This window comes from Amphiura filiformis, chromosome 18 (assembly GCF_039555335.1).
Source record: "Amphiura filiformis chromosome 18, Afil_fr2py, whole genome shotgun sequence".
NCBI classification, from domain to species: domain Eukaryota; kingdom Metazoa; phylum Echinodermata; class Ophiuroidea; order Amphilepidida; family Amphiuridae; genus Amphiura; species Amphiura filiformis.
The window spans coordinates 3,335,584-3,355,694 of record NC_092645.1 but is presented as its reverse complement, the minus strand read 5'-3'; the positions used below and the strand labels follow the sequence as shown (position 1 = coordinate 3,355,694).

General features: G+C 34.9%; 1 protein-coding gene across 1 annotated transcript in view; it reads right to left on the bottom strand.

Moving 5' to 3' along the window:
• Window positions 1–19,758, bottom strand: part of LOC140139757 (uncharacterized) — a 74,396-nt gene extending 54,638 nt beyond the window's left edge. The window contains 1 exon segment of the mRNA XM_072161464.1: window positions 19,633–19,758. Within this exon segment, the coding sequence (XP_072017565.1) occupies window positions 19,633–19,756 (124 nt within the window). The 5' untranslated portion in view covers window positions 19,757–19,758.
• Window positions 19,759–20,111: the final 353 nt, after the last annotated feature.

Genomic DNA, 20,111 nt, shown 5'->3' with positions numbered 1-20,111 from the left:
GAAAAAATACAGTATCAAGCACTACAATTTGACCTGACATTTACTGAAAAAATGAAAATGATTGCTTTTATTTGGCCGAGAAAATAAATTTTACATTGAAAAGTTGTAACTCAAAATTTAGCTCATTTCAACACCAAATTCGATCGTTTGTATTGCCTCATTAAATGACTGAGTGAGTCTTGCAGAACAAAAGAATCGTTGTCCAGGCTGCTAACTGGATATATAATTGCACAATTGCGGTATATACTCTACCATAATCTGGTAATTAGATCATTATGTAACCTAAGTATTATGATGCTTCATAACCTATTATGGTGTTGTAACAACTATTGAAATGCTGATCAGCTCTAATAGTAGCAACATGATTAAATTAGGCATTAGTCACCAGATGGATCTGACGCCTTGTCCGTCAAGCAACAAAGTAGCCACTGCCCTTGTTATGATGATTTGTTATTACCTCTCAGTTACAAATAATATGTATTTCGATTATTGCGTATATTGTTGGGTGCAATATCACAATAGTTACAGACCTTCATTTGCCCCTTGTCAATAAAATCAAACAATAATGACCAATCAGGTGACGATATATAAGATACTTGTGAACCACGCGTAAACCATGCTAGCAATTCATCATAGTAATATTAACTGAAGTTGGCAGCTTAAAGGTTTCCGTGGAAATGGGACTTAAGTGCAAAACATTCAATTCAATCGCCTGCGACGAGTGATTGACAATTGTCAGATGAAATGGAGAGTCTCTTCTTCAATGAAACAGATGTTTACAATTTGTGACTTGCCATCGTCAACCCTATCAACAAACCATGGGTTATAAAAGATTATACAAAGAAGAAAAGTTATGATGTCCCACTTTTTTTTTTTTTTTTTTAAAAACGTCACTTTAACTGCAACTTCATTTCCATAATTAAACCATTGTACACATACAGCATAAATAAAATAAATAAATGTCGTCGATTTAACGCGCGCTACACCTAAGTACCAGCACACTTCAACAATTATTCCGCTGCCATTAGGATACCGCAACTGATGCGCAGGTACTCTCAGCTGACTTAGATTGTGACCCCCAGAAGCTCCCATTTTACACCTGGGTGGAGTAAAGCAATTGGTAATTAAGCCGTCTTGCCCAAGGACGCAACACACTGGCCGCAGTGGGGCTCGAACCCACAACCTTTATGAAGCTCGCAACCTAACCATTGCACCACCGTGCTTCAAGCAACAAGACAAACAAAAACCAAATCAATTTGACTAGCGCAAGGTGTCTACTCAGCTCAGTCTATCCATAACAGTGCTGCCGATTACTCTGCAATCACAAAGGATGTGTGGATGATTATGCCCTGACTCTTTAATTCGCCTTGATTGAGGCAGCTTTCACTAAGGCAGACTCGTTCATGCGTCAAAAAGAGTTATGATACCAGCTTTGTAGTCAAGCCAAGGTGAAGGTCATTCCCTTCAAACATGGTGGGCGTCAATCCTGGCGGGGGCACGAGGACGTGTCCCCACTTTTTGGGGAAATGAGCCACGTTCTGTTCTTTTTAGCCACTTTTTGACAATTCAGGTCAAATATCCTCCTAGTTTTCAAGACGGATTGACACCGTCATCACTGCGGGCTGCCAAGGGTTGACATGAATCAAATTGTATATTGATACGTAAAAGGATAATGGCCAATGAATGGTTGAGCCGCGCAGGTTTCTTGTTTCTTTGCTTTATAGTTTTGTATTATAAGAGTGATAGGCATATTGATAATAGCCGGGAATGATAGTACAACATTTGTAAAGCTTTTCTCTTGTAAAGCCGGGAAAAGATTTCAGAATAGCGTGTACTTATACTATGTTTCGCTCTTTTCGTACAAAATAATTGAGAAAAGAAACAAAAGCATGACGTCACGTGTTTGTGATAATTAGTGTAATGTGTTATAGAGGATATGACCTTGATTTCAGCATGCACAGTGGGTAAATGGAATCATCCATTAAGGTAACTCCATTTGATACCCATACTTCCTGTGTGAAAGATTATGGTCATGTCTTCCATAGGGTTGTATGGATTTAAACTATAATCAGTGGTAATAGCCTAATCTTAATCTTAAAGCTTATTTTGTGCTTAAGGGGGTAGCAATAAGTGTTTAAAATCTAGCCAATAAGAGGGACCGTATTTACTCGCACATCACGATATAACTTTGTTCATTGGCAAGTTTAGATTCGCCCATCGATCGCATACAAGAATGCATAGCTACACGGTCACAAAGTCTATCAATTAAAAGGACTTTTGAAATATTATGACCTCATAGAAATCACATACTTCAGGGAAAGTGCTGATCACTATAAGCACAGAAGAAGACGTTTCGTTAATATTTGTGAACCATGCGTATATCATGCTGGCAATCGCTGATAGTAATATTAATTGAAATTGGCAGCTTGAAGGTCTTCGTAGAAATAGGACTCAAGTGTATTTATGATTTAATCGCCATCGACAAGCGATAGGTAATTGCCCAATGAGACAGGTCGTTTCTTCTTTGATGGAAAATATGTTCCATTTCATTGGATACTAAATAGTCGCTTTCCCCTAACTGTTCCATGAACAATAAATTCGGTTTTTATATTGCACGTTAACAGTTTCGACTACTTATTTCTCTACTTATGTTTGTGACGTACAAATAGAAAAGTATTTGCCTTGTTTGTGACAAGGCATCCCCCTTAAGTTAGTTAACCTTTTTAGTGCATTTCTCTTTCAGCAGCAGACTGAGTCTGCTTTTAAACACACGCAAGATCATAGTTTTCAAAATTAATTTGAAACCATATAATATTCATTTCAAATTTTCATACCATGTCATCATTTTCAATTTTGTATAGGTTGTGGGTTATACTTTACTTACTGTTTACGCGCGCAAAATAAAGGCAAAGTGACGCCACGTCAGAGGTCGGCTTGTCGCATACCTTTGCTCTTTTATTTATTCCAACGATCCAGGTATCTTAAATCTAGGACAGTTACTTCAAATTAAGTGTCTGTCAATTTCTTGTCAAGCGCTATCTATATTGTATTTGTCTTGTTTCCCTACATTATGGACCACAATGGCCTCATCCCAATGGCATAGTTCAATAACCTCAAGTAAACAGTCATAGTGCAAAATTTGACCTCATGTTGCAGAGTATGAGTTTTTGTACCCAAATTTTCAAAGGTCATTCAATGAATAAACAGATGTATATGAGTGAGCATGTTGTTGATCCTAGTGATAGTAATAATTAACATTCAGTATGGTGGATGGTAGAGTATACTGGGTTATTCCAGTTGAAATCCTTAACCCATGTGAAAGACATGTCCTTAAGCTCCAACTCAATGGGTTGTAATCGTAACTGCAACCACTATACAAGTAGTTCTATTATATGTTATTAAATGGTGATAGTCTTTGTAATAGTTATTCTACGATTTGTTTTGTTTCTTCCACTTTGTGAGACAAAGGAAACTATTGTTATCCACCTGTTACCGTAAGGTAGGCTATCGCGAGAATGCAAAGTAGACCACAAGGACAAGTCTAAAATATATTTGTGCACAAATTTGTATCAACCATGGCATGCTTATTGGCCTTGTAAGCCTTATTTTTTATGGTTTGTATTATATAATGTAGTTTGATAGTGCACAAGGCAATTAATTTATATGTGAACCTGACTTAGGATGGAAGGTTGTTGCAATTCATTTCAACGATTCCAAAACAAGAACTGTCTTTTAAAAAAACACGCCATGGATGAAAATCATGTTTCATAATTTTGCATTGACAAGTACTTGGAATACTGGTAATTTTGTGTGTGTGGTACAACTAACCGGGTGGTAAATATCGGTATTTACTAGGAAATATTCAAGAATTTTGATAGCATTTTCCTTAGTTTTCATCCATAAATAATCACAGATTATCCATAATCTGTTTACCAAATAAGCGTTTAGTATGTTTAGATTCAATTAGTACATGTAGTAATGCACACAATTCAGTTTTCAGTAGCTATCAGTACTAGTTGGTAGGGTGCCTCGTGTCCTTGCTAATATCTGCATCTACAGTATACAATATTTTAATTTTTCAATATATTTCTTTTGTGCAATAAGTTCAACCATGAAAAAGAAATGAAAATGAAAAATTAGGGTGTGCTTGATGATTTCTTGATTAGTCACTCTTGACACCCCTGTCATCTTGCGCTCATAAGTTAAGTTGATTTTAAGATACGGAGTTGAAACTTACATTCTTTGGTTGTTCCATCACATAATGCTGTTCATTTTCTTCTACCTGTACCCTTTTTATGAGACACCTTGTATGACACGTTCCTTCAAAATCTGGAATATAACAGCTTGCCTCTTTTGTTTTTTTTTTACACGTCTTTATAGCTTCAGAACTAAAGTCTGCACAAAAAGTAACGCATATAGCTTCAGAACTAATAATTGTTTTCACAATATTTCAACATAGAGAGAAGGATGATTTATTTACGCGCATTTTGATACCCCATTTGTTAAATGTCGTTCAATATTAACAATACAGTAGTGCTTTTAAAGAAAAATACCCGAATTTAAAAGTTGCAGTTTACAGCGATCAACGGCTATTATGCCAGCACTGTAGCACGTAAAGCCGCCATTATCTTCGCGCTTACTTCAAATCAATACAAATAGCTGCAACTTTTAAATTCTGGTAGTTTTCTTTCAAAACACTGCTGTATTGTTGATATTGAACAAAATTGGACACATTGGGTATCAAAATTCGCGTAAATAAATCATCCTTCTTTTTATGTTGCAATATTGTAAAAACAGTTATTAGTTCTGAAGCTATAGGCGTATTTATATTAACAGCTGCGTTTCTTTTTGTGCAGACTTTATAAATACAATATTTTACCATAGAAAGACAGAATGAGATGTTTATGTACGCGCATTTTGATACCCCATTGGCATGTTCGTTCAATATTAACAACACTGCAGTATTTTTAAGAAAAAAACAGAATTTAAAAGTTGCAGTACATTGTATTGATTTAATCCAGCGCGAAGATAATGGCACACAATGCTTGTGTTTAATAACCATTGATCGCAGTAAGAGCAACTTTTAAATTCGGGCTTCTTAAGGCATGGGGTATGGGCGAACTTGAAGTATAGGTATCTGGAGACAGGTAGTGACTGGGCCGCCGAGTGCGAATACGTATTTATTTTGGAAGGTTCGTGTTTGTTTTAAATTTTGGGGCGTTTTTCCAAAATTTGATATTTTAGTGATATTTCAAAAAAGCGACATGCCAAAGACAACTCTTTGTTGTTACCATTCGCTTTAGTGATTTACGAATATTATATATTTTGTGACTGCAATTTGGCGTTTTCAATGCAATTTAAGCTTATCATGAAATTAAGAAAAATATCTGCCCACGCTTCTTTTATAATTTTTACCCGATCGTCGGCTTTGGCAGGCAACATAATGCAGATTGGCTCACGATAGATGTCGTATTCCTCTATGTGGGTCACTTGATGATAAAATTACTTTGAATTCCTTGTAACAACACACAAATGTCCGTCTGGGAACCGGGTTTCGGACTAAATTATGGAAGAGCTCTAGTCTTCGGCACCGTATCAAATCTCATAAAAAGGCCACGACTGGCGAGTATGTATTTATGTTTCCCGCACAGCTTGCGTCTACTTCGATACTCTACTTCTTTGGAAACGTTGACCTTTGACCATTCTTTGTATAATGCCCTGCTATGATCTTGATATGTACACTTGTTTGGGTACTGTTAAAGCATCGACTTTAGTACCTGGTCAGAAGATAATCCTAGAGGGATATAGTATAGTTTAACTATTGAGTGAACATAGTAAAATAATACCTGCGTTCTGCATTATGTATTTACTTCTCTTTGGGCCTATGCCTATTTACTTATTTGTTTATTTGCTGACTAGTTTGGTAGATTAGTAAGTAATTAGTAATATTCCATGATTCATTGGTTTATTATTGATTGTTGATAACTTGAAAACTTGATTGAATGATCGATTGATAGCCATTTCACACATATTCCTAGTTTATAGGCCCTTTTAATTTTGAATTGCATTGTACATTATTAATAGATATAAATAGGGCTATAAATATTGATTTATTCTATTCAGCAATATCAAGGATTACTATCAAACTTCTCGCAGCTAATAGTTACTAGGCTCAGTGGTATGCAATGAGTTTTACAAACGGAGGTCCCGGTTCGATTCCCAGCTCTGCCTGTTTTTTTTCAAGGCTTAAAAAAGCTATTTCTGAAATGCAAACTTATTTGGCGCGCGATCTGAGCTGGTCCTTTTCTGATGGCTGTTACTCTTTACAGGCACACCCCTCTGGAATCCAAACCGGGTTCACGCTCATTACACCTCCCTTAATACTGCTAAATATGGACGAATTAGACCACCTGTCTTTCTATGTTAACATATTGTGAATACGATTAATAGTCCTGAAAATATAGACTATATACTTTTTGTGAGATCTTTATTTAGATTTTTATATACATAATTCATTATACAAAAACTTGTTTTTAGTGTTTTTGGATGTGATGCCCGTAGTTCAAAGCATCTTGCGAATGTTAGTGAGCTTTGGGAAAAATTGCATTGATCATTTCATATCGAGCATGTAGAAGAATTCTGTGGTTACATGTAGAAAGACCTGTGGTACTTGAGTTATGTTGTAAAGAGGGCTGAAACAACAACAAAACGTACATAACTCATCAACAACAAGTTTTCAAAGTATATTATTTGTAGAGTCAACTTTTGCAAAACATCAAAGTGTTATTTTTCAATAATATATTGATTTTGGGGGGGGGCTGCTTCAACCAACAATACCTAATCTATCCTTAAACTAAACGGGTTGTAATACATGATAATTCTAGTATATTCTACATTTGATTTCCAGCCTAACATTTTGATCCATATAAACTGTCTCAAACACTTGTTATTGACATCCATTGAATATGGCTTTTTTTTTTCAATCATTCACAAATTACCAAACTGCATGTTCCTAAATTGCTCAAATCTGCCGCAACATTATTGTGAAATGTATTTTGCAATAAACGGATGTCGTATTTGATGCGAATAATATCTACCAAAATCAGTAAATATCAGACAATTATTAAGCTCTTTTTCATTATTTTTGAAAGACATTTTATATTAATGGCGAACGTCGCCAGTGCACTTTGCGCAATGGGGTTATTTTATTTAAAACCAATGCACCCACTATGAACGACATGACCTTAATCTTCCACACAGGGAGTGTGAATTTCAAATGGAGTTTCCGTGAATGTATGGCTTCATTTGATATCGACACCCCGTGTGGTACAGATTAAGGTCGTGTCTTCCATAGGGTGTATGAATTTCAGATGAAACAGCCCATTATTATTATAGACTATCTATAGTACATATTATTTTTAATGAGTAGGGGTCATATCATACCAAAGTTACGTTCCCGATTTAATGGGTATTTTAATGTTGAAAACGTCAGCGGGAAAACCACTCTTTTAATAAATAAACCAATGTGTAATAACATACCATGTTTCAATGAACATTAATGTTTGGTAAAACATGCAAAATAATAATAAAAATATTGGTAATGGTTAAGATGTAGTCACTTTTGATATCGAGAGGGCATTAACGCTTGCTTAATGACGTGTTTTGTGGTTACATGTGGTGTACCATACCATATGGATTTCTATACCAACATGATCCAGATTATGGTGCTATGACGTCGTAATGTGAGCGCGTCTTCGCAAAATTATACAAATTGTGGCTATTCTGCACTTTTTTTATTATGTAACACAAAAGGTACCCCAGTTTATGACACAGTAACATATACAAAGTTAAACATTAATAATGAATGAGGGCTAGGGCTACGTCATAAAATGGTAGGACCAGTGAACATTAATGTTCAGATCTCAACTTTACCATTATGTTAAAAAAATATATGTGCAATTTAAATTTACTTGAAAAAGTTAGGAAGTCCAGCCTTTCGTATACAGGGTATACCTGAAAGGACTATACCAACAGAAATTTATATTTTTGAGTATTTTAATGCCGAACCAAACATACCATTACTTATAGTTTATGATGTTACAATTAAAACATACTCTTTGAATTTTGACGGTCTTATAAAATGTTGAAAAGCAAATCTCCTTTTTAATCCATTCCAATGAGTCAAACATAATGAACACTTCACGCCTCATGCTCAGTGCTTAGTACTTGGATACAGATCATTGGTTGATTTAGGGATTCAATCATGTTTCACCGTCCGGCGCGTCTGCGTGGTTTACTTCGCTAAGTACTCAGACGACGCGGACGCATCGTTGTTAATCGGTGATGAACAATGGTGAAACATGACTGAATCCCTATCAACAACGAAAAGAAGCTAAAGATCGTATAAGCTACGATTATTTTACGAGGAATGTCAGTTAATCATTGCCACTCAGCCTTACAAAAACTTCGATGATTTCTCTTTGATATCAGCAATAAAACTACAGAATAAAACGGCAATGTTTAGCCGCTACCTGAAAAATACTGAATTCAACTTGTAAGCTGGCATACGCACAAAGGTTCCAGGCATGACGAATTTTACGCGCTCTCGCGTAACGCGTAGTCTCGCTCACGTTCGCGTATACGATACAGTAAAAGTGTGGGTTCATCACGGTTTAACAACGGTTTGCTCCTGTACAAAGTATAGGAAGAGTTGTTGAATATTGAATCCATTATTAAAGATTGAAAATGAGATGTTGTCGTAAAATTCTTAAATATTACAAACGAAACACTCAATTTTCATAAATCAAAAGTGTATAAGAAAGCTGTTTTTATGCATTTGTGTTCGATCATGTTTGGTTCGAGCAATAAAATACCCAATGAAAGTTTCCATCGGTACATTTCTTTCTGGGACACCCTGCACATGAACCGTGGTCACAAATGTTCCGCTAACATTACACACGAAACTGTGCAAATTGATTGAAAGCAAAGTGGATCTTCCACAAATAAACTACCGACAAAAATGTGTCTGCACATTGTTGTAAAGGCCAAGTTAAATATCACCTCTTTGGGGAACTATGTTCCACTCCCTTTACGTCTTGCCGAAAAACCCTAGAGGACAGGACCTATTCAATTACAACAGTACTATAGGTAATACATTAGAAATGAAAAGGACCAGTCGTTAGCGATGTACGTGAAGATTTTTCTTGGTGAGATCTCTCTCTCTCTCTCTCTACGTCTCCCTCTTTCACTGTGGATCTCACTCTCCATCGCTCTATCTCCTTTCTCTATTCTTTCTTGTTCTCTCTTGTCTCCCCCTTCCCCTCTTTCTCGTTTTCTTTCTCTTTCTCCTATCCGGTTTTTGATATGAGAAGCAAAAAACGTTTAACATTTGTTTAAAACAATGTCCCATAGGATTAGTACATACGCTTCCGGTATGGTTACCACACTTCACCACGTTTTTGTTCATACCATCTAAATAAAACATATCTCGGGCGTTAAATATTTATACTGGGGTGATTAGAAAAATATGAAATTTCTTCACATACCAAATGAGCTTTCTTCCGAGACCAAAATCGTAGTTTTGATGAAGAAAATTGGGGACGAGGCTGTCGATCAGGTCAAGGACCTTTAATTGTCTTAATAATTAAACACGAATTTATTGAATGTCACATTTGTCACACTTATAGTAAGGATCTGATTCAGATTCACAGATCTAGGTATATGAGGTACAATCTACACCCACTAAAATAGATTTTGAACATTTTTTGTAAATATTGAATAAATCTACAAGGTGTCAATGTTGAAATGTTATATTTGTATAAGCTAACGATAATAATATTGACATGAATCCTAATATCAAAAGCTGCGTTGTCAAACGTCACCCTTAACATGCGGAAGTCAAAAGGTATCGACAGATCAAGAAACATAATATCAAATTTTTATATTTTATGAATATAACATTCAAACGTGGAGCACAAACAAGCTCAGTCTTGGGGCACATACGATTTGTTAATAAATGCTGCATGCTGGTAATGGTTAATATTTTGGAGTCGGATAGTACGAGTATCTTACTCATAGCAACGTGCGCTACATACGTATGAACTCGTATCGTATGTGTGTATATTAAACGTGTGAAAACTATCACGCATATAAATTTTTAATTAACATAAGCACCTTTTCCAAAGGGGATAGTTAATTAACTTTCTTGACGAGAAAATAGAAAATGATTGGGATATTCTTAATGAACTGCCTTAAAACGTGCTTATATAACCGTGATTATTGTGAATGATATCATAATGTTGACATGAACTTTTAAATATTTTAATCCGTGTTTGCAATCATTTTTTGGTCGATTACAACTTTAAACATAAATGATTATGATTAGTATTTTAATGTATGGCGAATGTGTATCGCTTTATTTTGATTAACCATATCAATCTTTATTTTCCTATAGAGTAAAAAAGGCTTGCAAAGGGTAATGTTCGGGAGGTTTAGAACGATCTGACGTTTCAATCTATTTTTAGATGCGATAGAGACATTTTCACTACATTTTAGACTTGCATAAAGTCAACTTAGTAGGAAAAAACCGTACAAATCTGTTTCGAGGAGTTTCGTGGCTTAAACCTAGAACTAAATTGAAAAAGAGACATTACTGCCGGTGGATAATTTATTCGGTAAACCGCAAGTAGATCGTTGACTGTGAGTAATATCCCAGGAGTAATATATGTGAGTATGAATCGGTAACTATGTGATTCCGCTTATATGACCGACAGTTGGGCTGACATGGTAGACATGGGATAGAGTTCAAACAAAATATGCAAATGAATTCATTTAATATTCATAACCATATACAGCAGCAGTATTCGCATATATCTACCACCTTTGAAGTTCATCCACTATTGCGTTTTATGTGGTAGAGTGGATTAATAATTATAATATTTATATTGACCAGACGTCGGCAGACAACTGACGTCCATCCATCCATTAAATCCCCCAACCCCCTAATCTCGGTCCTAGCCGATTTGTGCCCTTCATCACTAAACAAACTGTCTGGCGTCACACTATTAAGTATGCCTTTCTGATTGGCCGCTACACTTCCAAAATTCTCAACTGGCTTAGTCTTCTCCGCAGACGGTGTCTGTCTGTCGTTTCAAACAAGCATGTGTGTTTGCGACTGAGTCATTATGCAGTCTGGGTCCAAGGCTAACAGCTGGGTTCATTGACAGCCCAGATGCGGCGGTTGATTGACATGTACCACTCAAGTTAATCTGACAGTGAGTCCTATTGTCATATTATGTACACTTTGCATGACAAACCAGCTGTCAACTAAACTGATATAAAGGGCGTTGGCTTTTATTAAAGTGGTTCATTGTTATGCAAATGAAACATTCTACGCTCCATATCTTTCACGCTGACTGAGATTCGGAGGCTTGCTTTTGTTATTTCCCTATTTCTCGTGCTCATTTCTTTACAGATGAATGAGCATGAAAAGAACCTTCCGCACGTATATGGTGCGGACATAATATCAGATTAGTTGAATCAAAAAATGTAATACGCGTTAGTCAATTGAAAATTTTATATCGTCTTAGAAATTCATTAACCAATCAGTGGTAAATACGTATGTTGAGCATGTCGCCAGAAGGTTTGTTTAATAGATGAAGACGGAGCACAAACCGACTGGACAGAGACTACCTACCCCACCCCACTCATAAACCCCTACACACAATTACAAAGTAAAGCCATGCAGAAGAGTATCTATTCAAAATCACTCTACTGTGAAACGCCCTATAATGAATAAACAATGAATGAAGTTGGCGTAACTTTGGAACGGCATTTGGCAAATTCTCCAATAGTGGAATTGGGCCTTCCGTAAATCTTTGAAGGGTCACATGCTCCCCCGGAGTTTTGAGGTGATGGATATTTGAGAACTGACAGCGTACCAATACTAGGGTGTCTTTTAGAGCTGTTAAACGGGAGCATTTTTGAGCTGCGAACAGTCAAAATCAAATGTCTTTCTTGGCTTTTTGGTTGAAATCGCCTAAAAAAAACTCAGAAATATGAGGAGGAGCAATTAAGAGATGAAATTATCAAAATCAATGATAATTCAGTGGTCTGTTTTGGTGCAGTCTAGGGATCTTTCAGAGCTCTGCAGTCTAAAAACAGGGGTCTTTCCGGGGAGCATACCCGTATGGTCTTTTGTGTTGAGTGCTCCATCCCCCATGCGCACAACACGCGATCGCGAGCAAAATTCAGACACCAGTGCCACTTTTAGTGGTCAGTTGCCTACTATTTTACATTTTAGCCTCAGGTATACCTTCTATTTCTATCGTCAGCCTTTTTAGTTTCGATGAGTTGTATTAATTATTAAGAAAGATAAAAGAATAATATTGTTGCTCCTTACAAAATCAAAACTAATTTATTAATGTGTTTAAAAGATTTATGCATAGTTTCTAAGGTTTACACTCTGGACGTATAAAAATCAAATATTGCTACAAAAAGACCGGGACGTAAATTGAGAATAATTTTTGCTCACGAGCACGTTTATAATTGGTACGTTAAAAAAACATCGACCCTTTTATTGTTTAAAGAGGCGTGGTCCAATTTGTTCATGTTCAATTTTCTATCCTACATTGATGTCAACCATTAAAACAATTGTTTCCAATTTTGGGTCGTATTACTCCAGCGCTTTTGATACGAGAAGCAATGTTTAAACACGTCCCAACTTACACCTGGAATCAAATTTGTTGTGTTTATCAGGTCAACAGAGAAATTATTTTGACATTATTGTCGTATTCAGACATAAGTCTCCAATAGAAGTCGACGTTAAACAACTAAAATAGTCAGCTTTTCCTCGTTATTATAAAGTATGCACAAAAGTAACGCAGCTGTTATAGATACGCCTAAAGCTTCAGAACTATTGATCGTATTCACAATGTGTTGGCATAGAACGAAGGATGGTGTATTTACGCGCATTTTGATACCCCATTTGTCCAATGTCGTTCAATATTAACAACACAGTAGTGCTGCTAAATTGAAATACCCGAATTTAAAAGTGATAGTTTACAGCAGCCAATGGTTATTATACAAGCATTGTAGCACGTAACCCCCCAACCTTCGCGCTAACTACAAATCAATACAAATAGCTGCAACTTTTTAATTCGGTTATTTTTTCTTTCTAAACACTGCTGTTTGTTGTTACTATCGAACGGAATTGGACAAATGGGATATCAAAATGCACGTAAATACACCATCCTTTGTTCTAAGCAAAACATTGTGAATACAAATAATAGTTCTGAAGCTATAGGCATATCTATAACAGCTGCGTTACTTTTTGCGCAGACTTTAGAAAGAAACCTTTCCTGGCAGCCAAAGAATTATTATTATAGCGTTTTGATTAAAGAAAAAAAATCAAAAATTGATGGAGATCGTCATCCGGGATCGTTATATGGCTTAAGCTTTGAAATTGTTAGACTCAATTGAAGTGAAACATCGATCTTTAATTTTTACTATACAAATAACCACTGTGCTTACATGCAACAGAGTCATCATGATATAAGCAACCAAATCTAGGTCTTCATCAAAACGTAATATTTAAACAGTGTCATGGACAAAAACGAAAGGTAATCCGTTTGAAATAAAATAGGTCTAGTTTAATATTCGCGTTGACGCGCATTCAACAAGACATTAAAGCTACAATAATGGCTAAATAATGAAGAGACATATGTGCTATTCCATTTGAAATATATTCTCCCCTCGTAGAATATTCTGCCAGTCTTCATAGAGGAAATATAGGTTTCAAATAATTTCATTTCATTAAAATATATTGTGTGAGTATTGGTATCAAAATAATTGACCCTTGTCAATTCCATTTGAAAAACATACTCCCTCTGTTGAAGACTTTTCTTAAATCTACTACATATGTATAGCAGATTTCAAGTAGAATAATCCATTAGCTCTTTAAGTAATGGCGCCGATAAGTTGTGTTGTGATACCTCGTAGTGTGTTGCCTTTAATGACACAAAAATGCTTTGAAAATAAGGACAAAACACACTGCACAAACAGATATATGAATAAAATGTTTTCTAAACACATTTTTGTAGCCAATTTGTTTTGAATGATTGCTAATGTTTAGGAATTATACATACACGTGTAATGAATTTGATATATGTCCATACGCTTAGAAAAGAAGTTCCAACGTTCTTTTTTGTCTTCTCAGAAGAACACTTGATGATGGTTCTTTAAAAAAAAATAAAATGATCTTAGGACACTCTGAAGAACATTTTTGGTTCTCTGAACTCAATACATGTAGAACCATTGGTGCTGCAAAAGGTTGTTAGGTTTTCACGAACCCCTTTTGAAGGGTATAAGGGGAACCTCCCTTTTGAACCTTTAGGGTTCTTAACTATTTAGAGCTTTTGGAGAACAAAAAAGTTCGAACTGAATTTTAGAGAACCAAAAAAGTTCCACAGAGTGTCATAAACTCCTTTTATGGTTTCTCCTAAGAACCTGCAAGGGTTTTTATGAGAGAACAAAAAGTTCCTTTTGGAATTTTTCTGTTCTACATGTTCTAGAGGTGCACAGTTGACTCAGTAAAATAATGTGATTAATTTATGGTCTGAAAAAAGCAAAATCATGGTAAATGTGACGCTAAAGGTATAAACTGGTTACAAACCTACATATATTTTTCCTGCATTTTCAAAATTCGGATAGAATCTTGATCCAGTGAAATTAGACAAATTTATACCATTTTTGATATTGGAACTTGAACATTGTCATGTAAAGATTGGAATATCAGGCGTAAATAATTCATAATCGTACGTTCACATTTTCTGAAAGTACCGTATATATTTAACCTATTTCGATAAGTTTGAAACTGATATTAAAATAAATAAAACATTCACATTATGTCTCGCAGCGTGTGTATTCTCTGCATACGAGTAGTTTGAAATGAGTTTATGTTATATTTGTATTATTCCATTCATACTCAGCCCTAGCCCCATATTGTAAGCTTTCCTATACCTACATACACCACTTGTAAAACTATCCAGCTAAAACGGCAAGAAATATGAACAGCTTCGATGCTTACATACTGCTGAAAGCAAAGCTCTTTCTTCAGTGCACCCATATTTTAATTTGGGTGCACTGAAGAATGAGCTAAATTTGCTTTCATCTCATTCCTGTGCCGGCCGTAAACGTTGAAATTGCTTGTCATTATTGTTGGAGACTTTTTCGTGGATTTCGATTAGGTAAAACATCACTGCTTGAAATTAACTTGAAATATCCTTAATTAAAGTCCCATTCAGTGATCCCAGCGCAAGTATAAAAAAATTAAAGTTGTTTATGAATTGCTTTAAAGTAAAGGATAAGTCATTCAAATTGTCACTTGGTATTTTAACAATGACAAATTTGGCAAAAACGACAAGAACAGTTGAAGCCCCATTCAAATACATGTAGCTATTTCAGATTCAGGTAAATAGCCTTATTTTTTCTTAAATACAAGGCTTTCGGCTGAACCACTAGCAGGCTATGTTAGCACATCTATGATAATGACTAAGGTACCAAAATCTGAATTTTGATGATTTTTACGATCGTCCGGATGAGCAAATCACTGAATGGGCCTTTAAGTTATCTGACATAACATATGATAGTTTGGCATTATCCCCGAAGACTTTTTATTCAATGCATATTTCTCTCTATCTGGCACTTGTATACACACACTCAATCCTACATACAATTTTGCATTACATACTAGATTTTTCGGTATACCGTAAACTTAATACTTAAATTAAATGGCGCATATATGTCACAATGTTATTGTTGTACAATATGTTGCCAAAACCTACATATGCCTACACGCACGAATACGTAATAATAAGAAACTCTATTGTAATTCCAATAAAAAGTAAATTGTATTTACCTTTCCATTTTTTCTTTCTTTGTAAGCCTTTCTTTGTTTATTTACAATCCTGTTTTAGATTTAAGTTCACCCACTTTCAAGGAACATAATGTGGACTTGCAGTACCTACATGCACGACTGATCGACATTATAGGAAACCATTATGGTTTTAGTCAATAAGTAATTGTGGTTTCTTTGCTTGCGTTGTGTCCTATTCCTACAACGTATTTCTACTAGCCCATTGTCGATTCAAAGTAAATTCAAAGTGTATTCCAGCGGCTCTATTATTACAAAGGTGGTAAGTAGTAATTTTTAAATCCAAATAAGAAATGTTCGCTACATTTTCTTCTTCCATTATGAATATGATCTTTAAAGCAACAATCAAATAACACCGTGAGCTTGTGCATGCTAAATAAAGCGTCTTTTCAAACAACTAAGTCTTTTGGGGGAAAAACTGTATATCTTCCATATAAAAGGTCACAATGTTCAATTGATCGTCGACTTTTCGTCCCAGCTACATACACTTATAGATTTATCATTAGATTTATGAAGTGTACTGCGAGGACTGTTATATCAAATATTTTAAAAATAATACAATTTTAATAATTTGTCATAAAATTTGTATTATATCGCGAATTTCAAAACAATCAAAATTATTTGATATCAGAAGGATATTCTTCGTATTCAGAATACAATTCGATATGCCTGATGTGTTCTCATGTTCCACAAAATGTACTGTCCAAATGCTCATACCAGAGCCCTTAGCAATCTCATTCCTGTGCCGGGATGTAAACGCAGAAATTACTCGCAGTCATTGTTGGAGACTTTTTCGTGGATGTCATTTGTAAAACATCCTGCTTGAAATTAACTTGAAATATCCTTAATTAAGTTCTTATCTGACGTAACACTTAATAGTTTGGCATTATCCCCGAAGACTTTTTATTAAATGCATATTTCTCTGCATCTGGCACTTGTATACACACACTCAAGCCTACATTTAATTTGGTATTATACTAGATTTTCGGTATACCGTAAGCTTAATACTTTGATTAAGGGCTGGGGTATGAACGTTTGGACAGTATTTATTTTGGGACATCAGAGCACATCAGACATATCGAATTGCATTCTGAATACGAAGAATGTCATTCTGATTTTTGAAATTCGCAATTTAATACACATTTTATGGCAAATCATTAAAATTGATATTTTTGATATTTAACAGTACTTGAAGTAAACTGTAGAAATCTGATGATTTATATTAAAGTGTATGTAGGTGGGATGAAAAAGCCGACGATCAATTGAAAATTTTGACCTTTCGTATTGAAGATATGGATTTTTTTTCCCAAAACACCAAAAAAATTAGGTCTTTTGGGAAAAAATCCATATCTTCAATATGAAAGGTCAAAATTTTCAATTGACCGTCGGCTTTTCCTCCTGCTACATACACTTTAAGAATATAACATTAGATTTATATAATTTACTTGGAGGACTGTTATATATCAAAAATTTGAAAATATCAAATTTTTATAATTTGTCATAAAATTTGTATTATATTGTGATTTTCAAAAATGAAAATTATTTGATATCAGAAAGACATGCTTCGTATTCAGAATGCAATTCGATAGGTCTGAGGTGCTCTCATGTCCCACAAAAAATACTGTCGAAACGCAATAAACGCTCATTTTAGATCCCTTAAATGGCGCATATATGTCACAATGTTATTGTTGTACAATATATTGCCTAAACCTGTATATGCCTACGCGCACGAATACGTCAATTTTAGTAATAAGAAACTCTATGGCAATTTCAATAAAAAAATACATTTTATTTACCTTTCCATTTTTTTCTTTCTTTGTAAGCCTTTCTTTGTTTATTTACAATCCTGTTTTAGATTTAAGTTCACACACTTTCAAGCAACATAATGCGGACTTCCAGTACCTACATGCACGAGTGATCGACATTATAGGAAACCATTATGATTTAGTCAATAAGTCATTTTGGTTTCTTTGCTTTGCGTTGTGTCTTATTCCTACAACGTATTTCTACAAGTCCATTGTCGATTCAAAGTAAATTCAAAGTGTATTCCAGCTACTCTATTATTACAATAGTGGTAAGTAGTAATTTTTAAATCCAAATAAGAAATGTTCGCTACATTTTCTTCTTCCATTATGAATATGATCTTTAAAGCAATAACCAAATAACACTGTGAGCTTGTGCATGCTAAACAAAGCGTCTTTACAAACAACTAAGTCTTTTGGAGAAAAAACTGTATATCTTCCATATGAAAGGTCAAAATGTTCAATTGATCGTCGGCTTTTTCGTCCCAGCTACATACACTTATAGATCTATCATTAGATTTATGAAGTGTACTGCGAGGACTGTTATATCAAATATTTTAAAAATAATCCAATTTTAATAATTTGTCATAAAATTTGTATTATATCGCGAATTTCAAAACAATCAATATTATTTGATATCAGAAGGATATTCTTCGTATTCAGAATACAATTCGATATGCCTGATGTGTTCTCATGTTCCACAAAATGTACTGTCCAAATGCTCATACCAGAGCCCTTAGCAATCTCTCATTCCTGTGCCGGGATGTAAACGCAGAAATTACTCGCAGTCATTGTTGGAGACTTTTTCGTGGATGTCATTTGTAAAACATAACTGCTTGAGATCAACTTGAAATATCCTTAATTAAGTTCTTATCTGACGTAACACTTAACAGATTGGAGTTACACCCGAAGACTTTTTATTAAATGCATATTTCTTTTGTATCTGACACTTGTATACACACGCAATCCTACATTTAATTTTGCATTACATACTAGATTTTTCGGTATACTTTGATTAAATGGCACATATATGTCACAATGTTATTGTTGTACAATATGTTGCCTAAACCTACATATGCCTACGCGCACGAATACATCAATTTTAGTAATAAGAAACTCTATGGCAATTTCAATAAAAAAAATACATTTTATTTACCTTTCCATTTGTTTCTTTCTTTGTAAGCCTTTCTTTGTTTATTTACAATCCTGTTTTAGATATAAGTTCACAGACTTTCAAGCAACATAATGCGGACTTCCAGTACCTACATGCACGACTGATCTACATTATAGGAAACCATTATGATTTAGTCAATAAGTCATTTTGGTTTCTTTGCTTGTGTTGTGTCCTATTCCTACAACGTATTTCTACAAGCCCACTGTCGATTCAAAGTAAATTCAAAGTGTATTCCAGCTGCTCTATTATTACAAAGGTAGTAAGTAGTAATTTTTAAATCCAAATAAGAAATGTTCGCTACATTTTCTTCTTCCATTATGAATATGATCTTTAAAGCAACATTCAAATAACACCGTGAGCTTATGCATGCTAAACTAAGTGTCTTTACAAACAACTAAGTTTTACGTTTCAAAGTTCAGTTAATTGTGTTTACTTTGTTTCTTGTATCACGCTCTTTCCATCATACTATTTTCTGAAATCTAATGTCTACCCCTTGTCAGGTATTGGAATACAAAACAATTCAAGTTTTCCAAAATCCGGGTCACAATAATTGCCCAACTGCTATAATATTAAAAATAAGTTTCAAAATGCGAATACCCACAGAAACCAAGTCTTGCAAGTGTCTTGATGCCGTTTTGTTGCGCGTCACATAAAAGAATTTTTCGCAGCATAGGTTTGTATTAATGCAATTGCAATAAATTGCAGATAAAATAAAACGGACTTACCTTCCAGAGGTGTTATATCATGTGCGGCTTCAAATTCTGCATCTGCTGAACAGCAAACAGTACTTAATGCTACGAGGAAGAATAGAGGCACTATACAGCCTCTTAGGTGCATAAGATCCTGCATTGCACTTTTGAAGCACTTTGGATAAAAAACGTTCTTCTTTCTTCAACTCTGTTTTTTAGTTTTTTCTTTTTTTCACTTCCGTAAATCCTTATACACTTTTTAATCTGATAATCACTGTATTCGCTGGTTACATGTACTTTATCCGATCAAGTATTTGTAGCGCTTCCCCTTGCTTGGTTCAAATAAAAAATAGAAAAAACCGTGTAACCTGAAATAAAAAATAATGTGCAGCGATGTGATGATACAGTTCCTTGGACAATATTGCACTGGAGTTATTTATTAAATGCTACTGATACAAGATGCGCTGAAAATTTGTATTAAATTTATTCGACAGAGGAGGCGGCAAATGAACGCC